The sequence below is a fragment of the Danio rerio genome, chromosome 2 (assembly GCF_049306965.1).
Source record: "Danio rerio strain Tuebingen ecotype United States chromosome 2, GRCz12tu, whole genome shotgun sequence".
Taxonomy (NCBI): Eukaryota; Metazoa; Chordata; class Actinopteri; order Cypriniformes; family Danionidae; genus Danio; species Danio rerio.
In genome coordinates, this window is record NC_133177.1 from 46,960,205 (window position 1) to 46,979,896 (window position 19,692).

Here is a 19,692-nt window from a genome sequence, read left to right on the forward strand (position 1 = left end):
TTTCAATTTCTGTCCAGAGAGGTCATGTTTTGATTCTCGATTGGTCTCACGCAGTCAAGTGATGCGATTTCGCTGGTCAGAGTTCACCAAGCTTGAACTTTGCATGCATGACCCTGCGTTTCCGGTCCGATGCATTCATGTCTTTGTGCATGAATGGAAGTCTATGGGAGGAAAAGCCCAGTGTGACCGCAGCTTAAGGGAGCTGGTTGTGGCCAGAAGTTAACGAGAATTATTTATTAAATTTCCTATTTATTGTTTTTTTACGTCTACCTTCACCCTAAACCCATCTCAGTAATGTAAAAATAGGAGCTGTACCGAGTACTATTTGTTGTTTATTAAATTTCCCATTAATTGTAAGTTATTAACATCTACCCTGACTGTCACAGTACTGTAAAATTATTCATTATTGTTATACAGTGTCACTCAAATGATGCTATATAGATGTGCTGTATCCTATCTGGGAGACATCCAAAATATGTACTGTTGGTGTGCCTCCAGGAATAGGGTTGGGAAACACTGCATTAGCCAAATCTGTTGGGATTGGGTTTTGACCAATATGTCGGGCTTATTTTCCTGGTAGCTTCTAGATTGTCCACAGTGTGACTGTTGAGCATTGTTAATGTTTGTGAATGGCACTTACAGCTTGGCGGTCTTGCATAAGGCTGTGGGTGTGCAGTTCCTCAGAGCATCTCCTATGATGGGTGTCAAGCTCAGTTCCTGGAGGGCCGCTCCCCTGCAGAGTTTAGATTCAACCCAACTCCAACATACTAACCTGTAGGTTTCAAACATACAGAAGGACTTCGTTTGAGCAGGTGTGTTTAATTAGGGTTGGAACTAAACCGTGCAGAACTGCGGCCCTCCAGGGAACTGAGTTTGACTCCTGTGTCCTATAAACAACGACTGACACGTTACACACACACGTATAAATCAAACAACACGTGAGAAACTCTTCCAGTTTCAAATGACAAACACTGAAGATTGTGAAAAGTCTTATTTCTTTTTTTTTTTTTCAAACAGTTTGCAACATATTTTGGAGTGCTTATAAAAATGTATTTTCTCAGTATAATTAGGACTATTCATTTACAATTTTGTGGTTTAAATTGCAATGATTCAACCGATAAATGACAACTAGCATTCCTATGTATGTCTTCATAATTAATGATTAAAAAACAAACTCTCACTAGTGAAGTGCATCTCAATGTCCTTCATAAGGCAGACAAACAATCATATGGGAAAACGAGGCAATGCCAATAACAGCTTGCCTAATTAACGAGACAAAAAGTCAAATAAAATACTGAATGGTACTCTAAACTTGAGGCATTAAGTATCTGCGGTCAATCTCACAAAGAAATGTCCAGGCCATATTTCACCCCAAAACAATCCACAAAAAAGGACCTATTATTCTGTTTTTGTATGAACAAAAAAAATAGTATATTTGCAATTAATTATTTGACAAAATATTTTTTAATGTGCCTTCAGTATGAGAACCATGTCTTATTTTATTTTATTATAGGACTGGGCGATACGACAAAAACAAACGCAATCTTGATAGTTATTATCTCATAAGATTTTAATGCTTCCACTTTTAAAAGAATATCCCAACAAATCCACAAAAATTAGAGTGTCAATAATTATAATTTCCCTACACTTATATAGCGCTTTTCTGGACATTCAAAGCGCTTTACACATTGGAGAGAATCTCCTCATCCACCACCAGTGTGCAGCATCCACCTGGATGACATGACGGCAGCCATATTGCGCCAGACCGCACACCAGCTGATTGGTGGAGAGGAGACAGAGTGATGAAGCCAATTATGATATGGGGATGGTTAGGAGGCCATGATGGACAGAGGCCAGTGGGCAAGTTTGGCCAGGATACCGGGGTTAAACCCCTACTCTTCCTACTCCAGGATGTCCTACTCTAAGGACATCCTGGGGTTTTTAACAACCACAGGGAGTCAGGTCTCATCCAGAAGACTGCACTCACTGATCAGTATAGAGTCCCCTTCACTATACTGGGGCGTTAGGACTCACACAGACCACAGGTTGGGCGCCCCCTGCTGGCCTCACTAACACCACTTCCGGCAGCAACCTGGCTTTCCCATGTGGTCTCCCATCCAGGTACTGACCGGCCGCAGCTCTGCTTGGCTTCAGTGGGCGAACACGTATAGTGTTGGTTTTGTCCATATATATGTCTCTTATTACGCAATCACATGACCTTTTTTAATGCGCATATTGGAATTTGTTAAAGTGTTTCCATCGCAGTTTATAAGCATCTTTTTTCATCGAATAAAAAGTTTATCGTGCTATGCGTATACGTATCTTGGTGTTTCCATCAAGCGTTTTTTTTTATTATTCTTTTATGTGCATATCCAAAATACACATAAAAATAGGTGGAAGGAGACATAGCTACTAGAATCCAAAGATGCAAATTAAATTTATGTGCAAAACTGGAATAAAAGATGTGTGAATTAAACCGTTTCCATCCCAGTAGTCAAAGAGAACAAAACCGTCACTTCCTGATTAACTGGTGCCAAATATTACAAGTAAAAACGGAATTTGCTGCAGTAGGAGAAGCTGCGTCAATCTTTTATTTAATAAATAACTTGACCTTCAGAAGATGATGACGCAATGAACGCGTAGTGGTGTTTAAAGACATGAGACTTGGAGCACAGATAATCTTGACAATTCTGGAGGTCATTAATAACATAAAACTATTACTAAAACAGTTCTATAGTTTTACAATGACCAAAACAACATTTCAGATGTTCTACAATGTGCTCGGCCGCTGGTTTGTCTGTTCACACACATTTTCATCATCACATGATCTCTTATAACAAAATCACATGACTTTAATGCGCATACTGGAATGTGTTTGGTAAAAGTGTTTCCATCGTAGTTTATGCACATCTTTTCTTATCGAATAAAACTTTATCCTACTCAGTTATGCGCATGTTTTTTTTTATGTGCTTTTTTAAAATGTAAGCACATCTTGGCGTTTCCATACACCATTTTTTATGCACATATCCATAATTTAACATTTTACCCTTAGACTGAAGGTTTATTATTTGCATGTGTTTTTAACAAGCATTTCAAGCAAATTCAAGCCAAATATTTGTAGCTTAAAGGTTAAAGTGTACATTTATATAATTATTTACTCAATGAAAACAATGTTGTTGTTGTTGGTATTATTATACAGTGATTATTTAATTTAGCTTCTGCATACTGCTTTACTCTCCAGAAAATCATAAATCATTGTTTATTTGAATCTTTTCTTTGTTGTACTGAACTTTGCTTGTCATTTTAAAAATAAGCCAATATTTTATGCAGACATGCTCCCCTATAGCCAACAATCAATTCCACATAGATCTTTACAAGCTATTCAAGTCAAATTGCATTTTTATCGCAATAGAGACCATTTCAGTGTGGTCATGTCATTGGCCTGTGAACATTTCCTGCTTATCACACTATTTTATAATAGTAACAAGAGGCAATTCAATCATAACTTACTGTTAAAACAGCTATGAGAACATTATTTATCAACATATGGCTCTTTTTGTTTTCTCGGAAGCTATAGAGATTAAAAATGTAAGAGAGGGAATATGTTGGGACTATTGTTTTAGTTTACATCCGTCAAGATGGTCAATATATCGCAGTAAATGAAAATAAATCATGTCAGTTTTTTCCAATATCGTGCAGCTCCAGTTATACGCATAAATTTGATAGCGATTCGATATTGTTTATCAGCCCAACCCTATTTTATTATCAAAAACGGCATTAATTCAAAAGATACGGCATGAAATAAAATCAACATATTTACAATGGATCTGTACAAATGTTACAATTGTGAAAATTACTGAAAGGTGTTAAATTATGATTAAAATAATGCCTGTGATGCTCCTAAAACATTTGTAAAAATTTTTGGAGTGAAAAATGACCCTCTTAGACAGTTTTCATGAGAATCACCCCTGTAAGTAAACCAGTTATACCTGCAGTGCAGAATTTTAGCTTTGTTTTTCAAAACTTTTCTTAAAATACTGAATTTTTTTCGTAAACTTCATTGGCAAATATAAAGGTATAGAAATCTTGACTGTACAGAGCAACGAAAAACACGTGAACACTGAGATAAACTGACATACCGGGCCGGATCAGTAACGGAACAAAGCCAAAACAACCGAAGTCCTATGAAGTCTAGTTGTGTTGGGAGTTTCTCCTATTTTGTTGTTCTTTTTTCCTTCTCTCCAACAAGGAATCATTGTTTTATGTAAATCAGGCACACCTGGGATTTATACACAGTAAAGAGCTGAGGCTTCACAGCAAATTCAATCCTCAGTTTCCATCTCCATGTTTTCCTCATTACTAGTGAAAACCGTGTCCTCCCTCGTTTCCTCCGTCTCCACATTTTCCCCGAGCTCCAGCTCCATTATCATTCCTCCATCCTCAGTCTCTTCTTCCACTCCGCTCTCCTCCTCATCATCGTATTCGTCTCCTATCTGCACCACTCTGATGTCGCTCATGTCCACGGCTGATAAGTCGTCTTCCTCTTCCTCCTCCTCTTCTTCTTCATCGCTCTCTCTCTCGTCTGAGTCAGGCTGTGATGGAGGAGTGGTGGAGGTGCTTATGTGTTCGGGCAGCTCCTGTGTTTCCCTCTTGCAGTAGGAGTATCTGTGGTTCATGTGTTGGGAGTAAGAGCCCGAGTGGGAGAAGCGCTTCCCGCATTTGTCACACTGGTAGGGTTTCTCTCCGGAGTGAAGGCGCGTGTGCTCGATCAGGTGGTGCTTGTGTTTGAAGGCTTTATTACAGATGGAGCACTCGTGCGGACGCTTGCCTGTGGATGATAATGGTGCAATATGGTGAGTAGACTGACATACGCTGATATCTAGTTATTCAATATATCGTGATCATGAAAATCCACAATATTCATTCATTTTTTTTTTTACTTCAGTTTAGTTGCTTATTTATCAGGGGTCACCACAACGAAATGAACCGCCAACTACTCTGGCATGTTTTACGCAGTGGATGTACTTCCAGCCACACAAACACTCACATTTACACATACACTTCGGACAATTTTGTTTACCAAATGTTCATTTTCCTTCTGCTTAGCCTCTATTTCAGAGGTTCCCACAGCGGAATGAACTGCCACTTATTCCGGCATATGTTTTAAGCAGCAGGTGCCCATCCAGCCTCAACCCAGTACTGGGAAACACCCATACACTCTCACATTAACACGCACTAATATACTACGGCCAATTTAGTTAATCCAGTTCACCTACAGCGCATGTCTACGGACTGTGGGGGAAACCCATGCCAACATGGGGAGAACATGCAAACTCCACACAGAAATGCCAACTGGTCCAGCTGGGACTCAAACCAGCGACCTTTCTGCTGTGAGATGACAGTGCTGTCCACTGAGCCACCGGCCAGGCGTTAAAAATTAGATTTTTAAATAAAAAGGTTTCATTGAGATGGATTGTTGGTGATTGTACGGGTGTTAATGGCCAGATTGGGTAGCTATATATATGAACAAAGCAAAATTAGAACCTGTTTAAAAAAAGATTTGAGACCTACAACACAATATTCCAGTAAATCTAAGACTTTTTAACGGCTAAAATTTTATTTTTGAGATTGAAGCTGTTATAAAACCCTGCAAACCCCCTGAAAACACTGAGAATGATTATGATTAAACTTTAAATACAGACAAAATGACTGCTTTCTAAGAATATTCACATTACATTTGCAGTAGTCATAAATTGATTACAAATTGAGATAATAACTGATTTATTTGACCATTCTATAACAATCATATTAACACTTAAAAGTAGAAGAAATTGAATGACTTGTGCATATCCACATTCTAATCTTTTATAAAATGAGTCTTATTGACCTTATCCTTCATGTACGAGCGGACGTAGCCATCAGAATCTTTTGGCCTCTCTTTCACTTCAATTGATTTTAGACTATAAAAACAACTAGTTATGCTGCTTGATGGTGCAAACTGACATTGTCTTCTTATATTATTCTACTTCAAACACACTTGTTTGTAGAGCAAATAGTTTGATCATTTTCTGCTGTTTATTATTCCTAGTCATTTCTCCCATAGGCAGCTGAATCGGAAGATCTAAAACAATCGCAAAAACGTGCGCACTTCTGCATTTTAGAATAAAGTTCTTACAAGCAAAGGTCAAACCCTTGGACTTTTATTTTGGATGAAAAAAAGGCATCTCATTACAGAGACATGGTTGCCAATAATAGAATGTTGTGTGTAGAAAATGACCAGCAGGTGGCGATGTTGCATCAGATGTTTTGTGTGTTTCTTTTTAGCTTTTCTAATTGCTAGCAGGTGTTGCTGGCTATTGTAGTGTCTAGATCGGGTGTTACGTGACCAAAACAGCACAAAGGCTTCTACATACTCTCACTTCTACGTCACTGTAATTATATACTACAATAGTCAACATCTGATGTGGATCAAAATATTTTAAAGGTTGTCCTAAGAGAAGAATGGGTGCTGTTTAATAGCTTTAGGACCACTATGATAAAAGGTTTTGATCCACTTGAAAAGTTGAATTATCTACTTTAATCCACTTTAAATGAGTATGTGAATGTGAGAGTGTATGAATGTTTCCCATTACTGGGTTGAGCCTGGAAGGACATCTGCTGTGTAAAACATGCTGGAATAGCTGGTAGATCATTCTGCTGTGGCAACTAGTGGTGTGCGGTTCGATACTAAAATATCGATATCTCCAATATCAGCTTTGTGTGTTCTAGAATCAATTATCTTATCAAAATATCAATATTTCAATCATTTAGAGCAAAATACAGCAGAAGGTAACCACAATTACTCTAGTTTATATGAATAATGCCAACTTAGTCGGAACTACTTGTTCTTCCGCTTGCCAAGTCATGTGCGAAATATGGCATTGTACAACTGCAGAGCACGCTAGCTAGCCACTCAGTCCGCTGGCACATGTTGGTCAGTCACGCTGTCAATAGATATCGGTGACTGCAAGCAAAGTTTTGTGTGGAGCTACTTCACTTCCATAAACTCAAGCGATGTGGTTTGTGACACGTATAACCAGACAGTGAGGTACTGTGGTAATAGCACAAACCTAATCAAACATCTACATATAAATCACAAGACAGAATATGACAACGTGATTAAAAGAGGAGGAAAGTAGAGGTACAGGTGCTGCTGGGGCGAGACAGACATCGCTTACAGAGTCCTTAGGTGCAGTAGGCACTATCCAGGTTCAGGGGGAAAATGTGGCAATGTGGCTGTATTTTGGGGGCTTGGGTTTTTGTGAAAAAAAAAAAAGTTAATTTTCAAGGGGACCGGATTAACATGTCACTAAAGTAAAAGATGTGCATGTTTATTGTTTTTATGTTAAGATGTTCAGGCTCAGATGCTGTGAATAAATATGTAAGTTTGCTCTTTTTTTTGTATGGTAATTCCTCATCAATAAACAAGAATAACCCATAATATGTCTCGTATTCAGTATAAAGTAACACTTTTAAGTACCCTACTTGTTACTTTAATTTCTTAAACGATTTTATTGCAAAGTATTATCGCCGATACTCGCCTTTATTTTACTTTGTATCGGATCGGAAACCAGTGGTATCACACATTACTAGTGGCGACCCCTGATAAATAAGGAACTAAACTGAAAGATAATTAATTAATTAACGTTGACTACTAAAACTCAGAACTAAATTTCTTTACTTTTCCTTTTTTGTGTATTTATTAATAACTGATTATTTTTTAAAATAAGCATGCGCTTTTTCATCGCCACTAGCACTAACAGGTAAGCTATAGCTTTTCGTCTTTCACCTAAACTTATGAACACATTTTTAAGCATCTAAAAGCTGTAAATCACATGTCACATGTCGTTCAGTTGTGTTTACATACCTGTGTGTTCATACTTGTGTCGCAGCAGCGAACTGCTCTTCTGGAAGATTTTGTCACACAGATCGCAGGCGTACATGCCAGTGAAAGTCTTCCTCCTCTTTATGATTTGCATTTCTTCATCGTTCTGCTCTTCTGATGTGCAGTCAGAAGTGACGTCGGCCATCTTCTGCAGGAGAGAAACATGCAGCAAATGAGATGAAATTACCAATGTTTTGTACAGACAAATTGCCGACTTTTCCCAGACTCTGAAAGACCAAAAACCTGACTTTTCATGATTCTGCGATTTGAACAAAGTTATGTTCGCGTTTAACAGTTCAGTTCGAGCTCTAATTAAACACAACTGATCAAACTAATCCTTCAGGCTTGTTTGAAACCTGCAGTTAAAGCTGCGGTGAAACTGAAGTTTGAGCTTGCGAAATTCTGTGGTACAGCGCTGCGAAAAGGTGCAGGATTAAACAAGATTAGACGTGATTAGATAGAAGTCTATGGGGCGAAAAGTACAGTGTGACCGCAGCTTAAGTGTGTTGGAGCAGGGTTGGAACTAAACTGTCCAGGATTGCGGCACTTCAAGAACTGAGTTTGACAACCCTGATTTAGAGCGCAGGTCTCGAACTCTATTCCTGGAGGGCCGCAGCTCTGCACAGTCTGCTCCAACCCTAATCAAACACAGCTGAACCAGCTAATCAAGATGTTCAAGACTACTAGAAACTATTAAGCAGGTGTGGGTTGGAGATGGTTGGAGCTAAACTCTGAGTTTTAAATATGATGTAATAGGATTAATATGATTATATGAGGTGAACAATTTATGTTTTTCTCTCAATGTTCTCTTTATATAAATTATAAAGTCCAGTGACTCTTGAAGTCAAAAAATAATGAAAAACTTAGATGTGTAAAATTTGTGTGTATTTTTTAAACAGCACAAGAAAAGCTGCAAATATTGGCAGGAATTTATCAAATTTGCTACAAAATCTGTCATTTTTGGCTGGCCAAGTGAACCGTGCCTGAGCCCGATTCAGACACAAACACTTCTCAAACGATCCGGGAAGCGGATCTGGGCACGGTTCGGATAGCATAGTGCGAGTAGGCCCTAAAACTGGAGAAAGCGGACTTCTCGCTCATTCCTCCATGCCACCAAAGTTTTTGACAGCTTTATTGTTGTGTTCTCCTTTATACTCTTTGTTTTTGGTTTGTTTGGTTGTTATTTATTACGTTGTTGGGCTCCCCATCGCTTGTCATTTTGGATTGTTTTGCGTATTACACTATGTTAATAAATAACTTAGTTGGAGCACATTGGATGATGTTTATTTATTTTACGTTGTCTTATGATCACGAGTCTTGTTTAACTAGGGACTGTAACATAATTGGGGGATCGTGCGGGATCGTAACAGGCTGTATGTTATTGAAAAAACTCTGACATTGCGATATTTGTATATTGCGATATGAATATTATATCACCAGATGATTTGAATAGCTCTATTTGGAAAGATTTTGTTAATTTAAAAGGACTGGTCAGATCAAGTATTTTTCTATGCAGTGTACCTGCATAAAATATAATAAATTACAAGCATATATAAACTACAGAGCAAAAATAAAGGTTAAATACACATGCTTTAAAGCTTGCAGGGGAGTCAAACCGTATCCAAATGTATTATTGAATATATTTTCACTACAATACTATAAAAATAAAATCTTTATCTTTTAATCGTTAATAAATAAACTATTGCGGATAAACACATTGCGATATCCATGCTCAAACGATATATTGACAATTCAGCCCTAGTGGGATCTCTGAGACTCTCTAATATCGGTGTGTGTTGAGCTTACCGGACTGTTGTTGAGTATCACCATGGACTTTTTCTCAGTCAAGGCATTGTTGGGTGCCTCGGTACTGTTGTAGGTGTAGGTGAGCTGCGGTATGAGTATTGTGCGCTTGTTTCCGGATATTGCAGAGCTGATGCATGGAACGCCGCCTGGCTCTGCTATGGCCACCAGCGTTGGCAATGAGGCGGACATAATGTTTAATGGCCCCGTACTGCCCTGTGCCACATAGATGGTGTTGCCTGCCAGAGTTTGCTTATTGAGGCTGCTCAGGTTGAGTGGCTCCTTTTGGGACGATACAGGTAGCTTAGTGATGGTTCCGGGTAGAGTGGAGCTGGATTTGGGAAGCGAGAGGTCCAGCGGTTCACACTGCAGCTCCTCTTCCACTTCTTCTGTCTTCACAATGACCAGATCATCAGTGGAGACACTGGCTGGTGGAGACGCGGGGGAGGCAGTGCTTCTGTTCTGCTCCTCCTCTGAGGGGCTGGAGTCAGGGGGAGGAGTGGGACTGGGAGTGCGGGTGTCTTGAGTTGAGGTTGGTTCTTGAGACTCAGGAGATGGTGGTGTTTTCTTGGTTACATAACAAAGAGAAAGATCATTCAAGTTTAGAAAAAGACTTGTTCATTTTCAAAGCAATAACGTTAACTTGAACACAAAAAATGTCATGCTTAACAAGAGTATTGCATGCATTTAAGTCCCTGATTGTGTGTGTTTTTTTTAATGTTTTGTCTAATATTCGTGGTTAAGCTTTACCATTAACATTTTTTGCATCCAAATTTTTGCTGAGGGGAACATAATGTCAGAAATCTCTGCTGTGTTGAGATTTAGGGAATATTGCAATTGCACTTTACCTCATCCAAGCATAATACTTGAATCAAGCTGATGGGATTAAGCTCAAGGCTTGTTTATACTGCATCGAGTGATCGCTATGGCCCATAGACACTGCCTTGCAGGTAATCGTGCATTTATACTTTTGCATGCTGCTTGTGTTGCTCTGCAATGGCACTTTCCACAATGCTAGCTGGCTGCTAGGGTTTAATGTTCCTCTGTGTCGAGTTTCTGCATGGGTGTTTTGTTTTCTAAACACTACCTTAATGTATAAGTAGCTCAAACTCGCTCATTCAGAGGCGGGAACTGGCGGACATGCAACTTTAATCATCAGGTAAACGCACCTTATGCGATGCTAACTTGTTGTTTTGTGTTTCTCTTGCCACCTTTACCATTAGTTTATTATATTAGTCATCTTAATGTAACTACTTTTAATTTCCTAGACAGATTTCTATCAAGGGTCGTAACATGTAATGGGGGTTCGTCCGGGATATTTAACTAAAGCCCTGCTCACACTAAGATTTCAGCCACGATTCTGTCACCTCAGACAAATTTGGGAAATCCTAAAAGATTCATGAAATCCTAAGCTAAAATCTGCAATCTTTGATCGTTGGTTTGACAACTTCACTGACAAACGCTTAGTGCCCGTTGCGATCAGATTTTTTTCACCAATGAATCTCTGGTCGTGTCAGAGGATTTCAGGCACATTCCTGCAGTGTGACAACAGCTGCGATGACCATCAATCCAAAAATCAATAGAAGCTTCAAATTTGATGATGGGATTCATGCAACAACTCAAACGACCGTGGGGAAATGTCAAAACAGATTTTTTTCTTCGTTTGCAATAAGGAATCATTTCAAAATGTGGGAACAATTTCTTTCGTGTTTGGCGTGTCTTCATTGTTGTTCAGTCTGACTTTACGACAGCTGAGATCTTACAGGGTGACATGAGAGCCATGTTCATTCAGTCTGACATGCTACAATCATTCAGGATTTTATATATATATATATATATATATATATATATATATGTGTATATATATATATATGTGTATATATGTATAAAAATTAATAATAAAAATCGCAGTGTGAGTCGGCCTTAAGAAATTTAACTAGGACATTTTAATAAGATCAATTAAAATAAAAATAAGAAAATATTATACCAATTATACCAATTCTTGGGAGCAGTGTTGGGGAAAGTTACTTTTGAAAATAATGCATTACAATATTGAGTTGCGCTGCAAAAAAGTAACTAGTTGCGTTACCTAGTAACTTTTTTATGGTAAGTAATGCATTACGTTACTTTTGAGTTACTTTTTGAGAGGCTTGATCTCTTTCAGAACTAGTTTTTTCATTGTTTCTTCTTTAATAGAGGAGCTCTGCAATTAACAACGCACTGTATAACCTACACCTACATTTACCTTTAAAAATATTTTTTTAAATAATGTTATTTGAGAACTTCCTGACCCCAGACCTCTACATGCCATATATACAGATTATTGAACGCTTAAAGCAATGTGCTTGCTACTTTTGTGCTATTTGTCTTAAGTAAAATCACTGTCATTGAGACTACTACTTTGTGTTCACAATGACAATCACATTCTCTCATTAACTGCGCGATTCATTGTGACTAATTTCATTTTAATTCAGCAATTTTTTTTTTTTTTAAAGCTCATTAATTAAACTAAAAAGTAACTCGTATATTTTCAGAAAAATAACTCAAATATTCATTCATTCATTAATTTTTGGCTTGGTTCCTTTATTAATCTGGGGTCGCCATAGTGGAATGAACCGCCAACTTATCCAGCACGTTTTTATGCAGCAGATGCCCCATCCAGCCACAACCCATCACTGAGAAATAACTTAAATATAATTACTTATTTTTCTCAAAGTAATGCGTTACTTAGGAAAGTGATATTATAATGTAACTTGCAATACTTGTAATGCATTACCCCCAACCAGAGATGGCAAAAGTACACACATCTTTTACTCAAGAAAGTAAAATTACTGACTACACTTTGTACTCAAGTAAAAGTAAAAAAGTACGCCCTGAAATCTGTACTTAAGTGAAAAGTAGTCATTACTACATTTCAGGTTCACTTAATAATACCTAGTTTTCGTTTGACTACACTGCACATCTTGTATCTATACAAAATAACTTTCTGCTGGTCAGCTCTTTAAATGGTGTAAGGCAGTGGTTCTCAAACTGTGGTACGTGTATCACTAGTGGTACGCGGGCTTCCTTCTAGGGGTACGTGGAGGAATGAAATATGTCATGTACATGCTGCATACATTTCAAAATTTATCAAAAATGATGTTTTTAATATGCCATATATGACATATAACCTATATTTCTGAGGTAATCTGCCACGTTTTTTTTAACTGTGCAGAGTTGTAGCTGCTTTACTGGGCCTACTACACTACTGTATTTCAATTTTTTTCAAATTTTCTTCCTGAGGAGGTACTTGATGAAAAAAAGTTTGAGAACCACTAGTGTAAGGTATATCACGCTGTTGTGTCTAATAATAATATTTTTAACATTAAAAACATAAAAATCATATAAATATACATTTGACCTTCCCTATAACTATTCATACTATTACGAATGCATGATCACACCCAGCGTATTAGACTTGTATGTATTTTAATAGACGCCTGTGTTCGCAAATGGAAGTTAACAGCTTGATAGCACATAATAATAAGCATCCATCCATTTTTTGGTACAAGTACAGAAATGTCCCACTGTTTGGGAAAGTGCTTGAAACTGATTGCAAATGTAATTATTTTGCTTTCATAATAATGCATCTTTCCAAATATTTACCTATTTAAGTTAAATGTAATATTGCTTTTGCATAAAATGTAAAGTCTAATGGAGTCCACACATGTGCCTATTGCATAATCTGCGCAGGTAGCAGCATTATCCCACCTCACTCGTTTTAATGCAGTGGGGGAAAAAATGTGTAGATGTTGTTGCTTGACAATCGTGGCTTGAAGATAAAAGCTATAAACCTTTGAGAAAAAATATATTGATTGAATCAAAAAGGCGTTCAAATTGTGCAATGAGAAGAATTAATATAGATCGCGCCACAAAACACATTAAAACGCAAGTAACAAGCCCGATTTACAAAATGTAAGGAGTAGAAAGTACAGATATTTGTGTAAAAATGTGAGTAAAAGTAAAAAGTTGTCAGAAAAATAAACAATTAAGTACTGATACCAGAAAAATCCACTTAAGTACGATAATCAAGTATTTGTACTTTGTTACTTCCCATCTCTGCCCCAACACTGCTTGGGGTGTTCCTAATCCTTACACTTATATATTTTCTTGTCAGATAAACCTAATGATTGTATCAGCCGTATTTCACAGATTGTACCAACCTTGTTTTTCGAGTTGCCAGTAGCCTGCAGCAGTATCCTTTTGGAGCGCATCTTCTCGTACCACTTGGTGACCGCCGCCAGGGGGAGTTTGACTGTCTTGGCGACCTGAGCCAGCTGCTCCTCTGTGGGCTCCGGGTTCTGACTGTAGGCCTTCAGAAGAGGAAGGAGTCGTTCTGCTGCGCCACTCTTATCCTTATCCAGGAGAGAGTTGAGTGAGATGGTGGTAGGCGACGCTTTGGCATTACTCTCTTTACTCTCTAGCATTTTACGTTTACCCGGACAGCTGTCGCAAAGCAGACAGTACGCATAGTTATGAAAGTTATCTCCACACGAGACGCCGGCGTGAACTGTTCCAGAGCACGAGACTTTATCCGTTTTTGATGCCGTTTCTGTTTCTTCCTCTTCATTTTCATCTGCCTGCATCTCCCCCTCTCCTTCACTCTGTATTTCTGGTTCAATTTTGGATGGGGATTCTGGTTCGGTTTTGATTTGGATTCCTATGGGGGCAGTCAAGTTTTGCTCTTCACAATTTTCAGTATTGTCAGTCTCCTTCGTCTCCTCAGTTGCTGTGTCTGTAGTCTTTTCCGGGGTTGACTTTAACTCTGTGGCCTGCGTGTTGGAATTGGTGACTGGCATCTGGCGGACCACGAGGCTCTGTGACCCGTCTGCCCTCCTCACCAGCAGTAACGTTTGATGGGTGAGCTTTGGTTGTGCCGCCCGAGCTTGCGCCAACCTGGCGGCCTGGGCAGGGGTTATCTTGATTATAGACGGCGTTTTGCTGAGGTTTCCCATTTGGACTGGTTTGATGATGTTTACCTGTGTGGGTTTAGCAGTTCCTGATGCTTGGTTTTCAGACGAGCTGGACTGAAGCGAATGAACCTGCAACACTTTCGGCTGTGGGACATTAGACGTTGTGGAATTCGTCTGCGTCACGTTAGTTTGCCCCACAGCGGGCTGCGTTGTGTTTACTTTTACAGCCTTGAGTTGTCGGTCTAACTGTGGATTGTAGTTGATGATTATTTTGGGGTTTCCGTCTTGTCCCACAACTGGCAAAGAGATAGCGGAGATCACCTGCGGCTGCGTCTGTGACTGCGTCTGCTGTGGTTGCAACACAACAGCTTGAGTCTGCGCTGGAACTTGTCCTACGATTTTAGCACTTGTTCCGTTAGCATTGGTGCTAGTGACCATTTGCCTCATGACATTGCTATCCATTGCCACATTCAGCGCGTTCTGTAAGTCACTAAGGTTGATGCTGATTGGCTGGACCAGCCCGACTGTAGGCAGGACTAATGTTTGGAGGACGCTCTGCGGAGCCACGACTCCATTGGTTGTGGTGGCAGCCATGGCAGGAGTGGCTGAGGCAGGTTTGGGTTGGTGTTCGACTGGCTCCTGTTTGATCTGTTTGAGGGTGAGCTGCTTTTGCGGAGGCTTGTTGGTAATGTTCACCACCTTCTCTCTCAGAAGGATGTGAGTTGGGCGGGGAATAGTTATAGTCGTTTTCACTCCAGGTGTACGAGTGACGCCGATTATGCTTGAACACTTCTTACTGCTGATGTGAGAACTGTAGGATCCCGAGTGAGAGAATCGTTTTCGACAATTGGGGCACTCATATGGCTTCTCACCTGGATAAACACAAAGATGAAGTCGTCGTTAAAAGACAGTAGTGTAAAAAAAAATATATTGTCAGAAAAAAGAAGACTTTAAGTAAGCTGGGATAAATTATATTGATTAACAGTGGCTAATAAAGAGTGTAATAACCAGAGTTTGGTGTAACAAGTATCACAGTAACACATTCCTCTATTCTAATGCAGTAATGTAACGAATTACATTTTAAATTTGTGCAATTTGATTACAGTTACTAAAGTCAATTTAATTGCGTTACTTGCAATAAAGTTTTAAGAAGAAAAAATACTTCTTTTAAATCCCCCTTTTCAGCTGCAACTTCAGTTAATGAGCAAGCACTTGAGTAGAAAGCATTCTATGATGATACTTGTCACCTAGGAGGACACCGGCGCCCAAAAACACCCAACTTAGCCTAAACAGGCTGCAGGATCAGGAGTGAAGGTATCTTCTGAATGTGAAGAGAAGCGTAGCTGCTAGGGGCAGTTCATATATCTCATCTTTTGCATGCGCACATGGAGCACACACATTTCCCAGGCGCACCAGTTGAAAACTGCGAGTCACGTGACAGGAACTGACAGGTCAGCTTCATGCTTTGTATGGAATATACACAGTTGGGTTGACTAATTACCTCAACAAACACAGAACACCCAAACACTGCAGTGCTTTTTCATAATATAGATGTCAATAGTTACAGGTATCCAGTTTTCTTTCAAATGTCTTCTTTTGTGTTAAAAATAAATAAATAAAAAAACAGGTTTGGAACAAGTGAATGATGAGAGAATTTTAAGTTTTGGAATTATCTCTAAGTCTTTTTAATATCTCAAGCTGCTGTGATTAACCCATTGTAATGTTTTTAGTGAATATTACATTTCTGAAAAAGCTAGTTTATTATTGCATTTTTATAGGTATATTTTATGTTTTAAAAGTAACTTCAAAGTAAAGTAATAAGTAATCTGATTACTTTTTACATAAAATAATTAGTCATGTAATCAGACTACAAATTTCCAGTAATGATCACTAATTTGATGTTTGTTTGTATACTTTATTGTCCCTCAAGGGGAAATTTTTGTAGACTCACCCAGCACTTCAGCAGGTTCTGACACAATAACTATTTAAAAGAATAAGTCAACATGCAAAAGAATTACACACACTAATGTTCAGTTTTCAATAGTCTGATTGACACTGGAATAAAAGAGTTCTTAAATCTGTTCCGTTTCCAGCGGAAAGTTCGGTATCTTCTTCCAGAAGGTAAAAGTTTGTAAGATGGGAAAAGTACATGAGATGGGTCACTTAAAATTATTTTAGCTTCATTCAGAGTGCATTGCTCGTAGAGTGTTTGTGTACTAGTAAAAGTGTCGGATCCTATTAGTCTTGTAGCAGTTCTGATAATATTAAAAATGTTTGATTTCAGATTTACAGATATCGATTACTTTTTAAAAGTAACTTGCCCAACATTAACTAAATTTATTACACAGTAAAATAAATTCAGTGTAAATGCAAGTTTCCAGGTGTTTTCTGTATTTTTGATCAAATAAATTAGGAATTGATGAGTATAAGAGCCAGAAATGTTGCAAAAATGCAGAACTAAAATGTTAAAGGGCTGCAGCAAACTATTTTTTTGATTAATCTAACATTTAGAATAAAATAATAATCATTTATTCAACGAGTCAAGGGAATATATGCATAAAAGCATAGAAATCTGCATTATCTAAGTGCAGTATTCACGCGTGCAGACCTTTATCACACTATTACCATCGTGTAGAGCTCAACGCTGCGTTTTGCGACAGCAAACACAAACACACGGCAGTGCTCACAGGTAAACAGTTTGATGGCAAACAAAAGAGCATGGCTTTATTTGCGAGACAATTAATACGCGTTATTGTCTACGTGCACCTTATAGCATGCACGTAAAAGATGAAAAATAATAAACTGCACTTAAAGCTTTTGTAAAGTTTCTCTACAAAAACGGTCTCAACAGTAGTACCATAACCTCGACGAGCTGTGTGCTGACACGTGACTTTCCACAAGAAGCGTCGGGAGGCGTATAACTTGATCAAATAATGATTAAAAGTCACTTTAATCAAAACAGCCCTGACTGATAAGTCTGACTTTGCTTTATTACATGCAAAATAAATGATTACATTACTGTAATTATATCATTGCTAGTTCCTATTATTATTGCGTTGCCTAATGAAGGGTCACTCACTGCTCGAGCAGAACTCGCTTCTCTCACCTGGATGTTTTGGGGTGTTTCCTCTCAACTCTCCAACATGCACGATGCGCTCCAGTGAAAGGCTATGTCCGCCTCGCAAGTATTGCACATAAGAGCATTTTAGGTTTCTTAACTTTGTGAAAAGTTTCCACGCGTTGTTAGTTTGGATTCGTTTGCACTCGTTGGTCATTCGCGCTGTTTTCTCTACCTGAATTGCATTCCTGAGGGTTGAATTTCACTATAGCGCCAGCAGCGGTCAAATCGCGCTATTGCAGGCTCTAACATTAGAACTACTGGACAACATGGTATGAAATAGAGACTGAAATAATAAATAAATAACTGTAACTGTATATAACCTTGGGGAAAATGCTAGAAATTGTTCCAACTATTGACATATTTAATACAAACACATTTAAATGCACTGAAAATCCTTCCATGTTGATCCTCCAACAAGAGCTCAATTGTAAAGGAAATGCAGAAGATGGAGAGACTGATGTGTAACCCAAGACTGGATTCAAAAAAGTGCAGCAAGAATTGGGGAAATGGACTGAGTGTGTCATTTATATCATCAATAATAGGTCAGTAATCTTTAATAATATTGGTAACACTTTAGTTTAGGTCACAATTCATGCTATTAACTACTGACTTACTATCTGACTACTATAACATATTAACTGTTCATTAGTAGATAATAATTTGGATCTTTTTCTGCATCCCTAATCCTACCCATAACCTAAATCCAACATCTACCTTAATTACTATTAATAAACAGCTAATTAGTAGTTTATTAAGCAAGTAGTGTTGGCTTGTTGTACTGTGAATTGTGACTAAAGTGTTACCATAATATGTCATAATGTGCTTCATATGTATAGTGACTTGTTTTTGTAACCCCATATGACAACCGCTTTGCACACTCCTCCCCTTTTTTCATCTTGTTTTTTTCTAAAATAAAAAAACTATTAAACTACTGTGAAAAGTATTAAACTGCTACTTAGTATAAAACTAAACAACTGGACAACAAATAATATTCATTATCATTTAATGTCAGTTTTTAGTTCAGCCCTCAAATATCATTTGGTGTCTAAAAAGCAGGTTAAAGAGTTTTTCTTTTTACTGTTCATGCTTGAATACAAATAAAAAGTCCTTCTGATAATATAAAATATGATCAAATTCTAGATAGACCGGTTTAGAAATTTCCCACAGTGAATTTATTATGAGAAGTTATTATGGAAGCCTGTTTCTACCTCAGAGTGAAAAAAAAGTTGTATTATCGCACAGTGGCAATTTTCTCTCACAATGTAACTTTGTATTTCATTCATTCATTTATGAATTTTCCTTTGGTTTAGTTTCTTTATTCATCAGGGGTCACCACAGTGGAATGAACCACCAACTTATCCAGCATATGGCTTTGTGATTTGGGGAAAACGTCTAATTAAAATCTTTTTTTAACAGATTTAGCAATTTTAGTTGCTGGTGGTTTTATTTCCTCATGCTGCCAACGATTCTGCGACAGCTCTTTCAAATGACCGGTTTTTGTTCTGTGTCTGTGACTTTGAAACCACAATATTTCCATATTACTGACATGCTGTTTTCCTTTGATATTAGTCCGGTGTCTATTAATGTTTCTGAAGTGGCATCATCCCACTCGTCCGCGCTTTTGTTTGTTTTTATTTTATTGTGGGCGTTCCACATAGTTCGTTCGCACAATTCTGATTGGGCAGAACGAAAGTGTGCTCACTCAATTGGCTTGTAAGACTGTCACACACAGACGGCAGTCACACATTTGCTCTGGGTGGAGGAATTAAATAATACATATATAATTTATATTGCAGCCTCTTGCCATTAGCTAATCGTGATGTTTCAAATTCCAATTGCGATTTAATTGCGATTAATTGCAAAGCTCTGTCGGATGCCCTTCCAGCTGCAAC

General features: G+C 38.2%; 1 protein-coding gene across 4 annotated transcripts in view; it reads right to left on the reverse strand.

The window, feature by feature from the left end:
* Positions 1-3,736: 3,736 nt before the first annotated feature.
* zeb1a (zinc finger E-box binding homeobox 1a) overlaps positions 3,737-19,692 on the reverse strand; it is a 368,188-nt gene continuing 352,232 nt past the window's right edge. For 3 of the 4 annotated variants that reach the window (XM_068214584.2, XM_001344071.10, XM_005171409.6), the window contains exons 7-10: positions 13,930-15,551; positions 9,731-10,294; positions 7,907-8,072; positions 3,737-4,828 (exon numbers count right to left, since the gene is read on the reverse strand). In XM_068214584.2, coding sequence (XP_068070685.1) covers positions 4,323-4,828; positions 7,907-8,072; positions 9,731-10,294; positions 13,930-15,551 — 2,858 coding nt within the window. In that variant the 3' untranslated portion in view covers positions 3,737-4,322. Of the gene's footprint in view, positions 4,829-7,906; positions 8,073-9,730; positions 10,295-13,929; positions 15,552-17,785; positions 17,975-19,692 lie in introns of those variants that run through there. The other variant, XM_073929440.1, reaches the window with a different exon arrangement.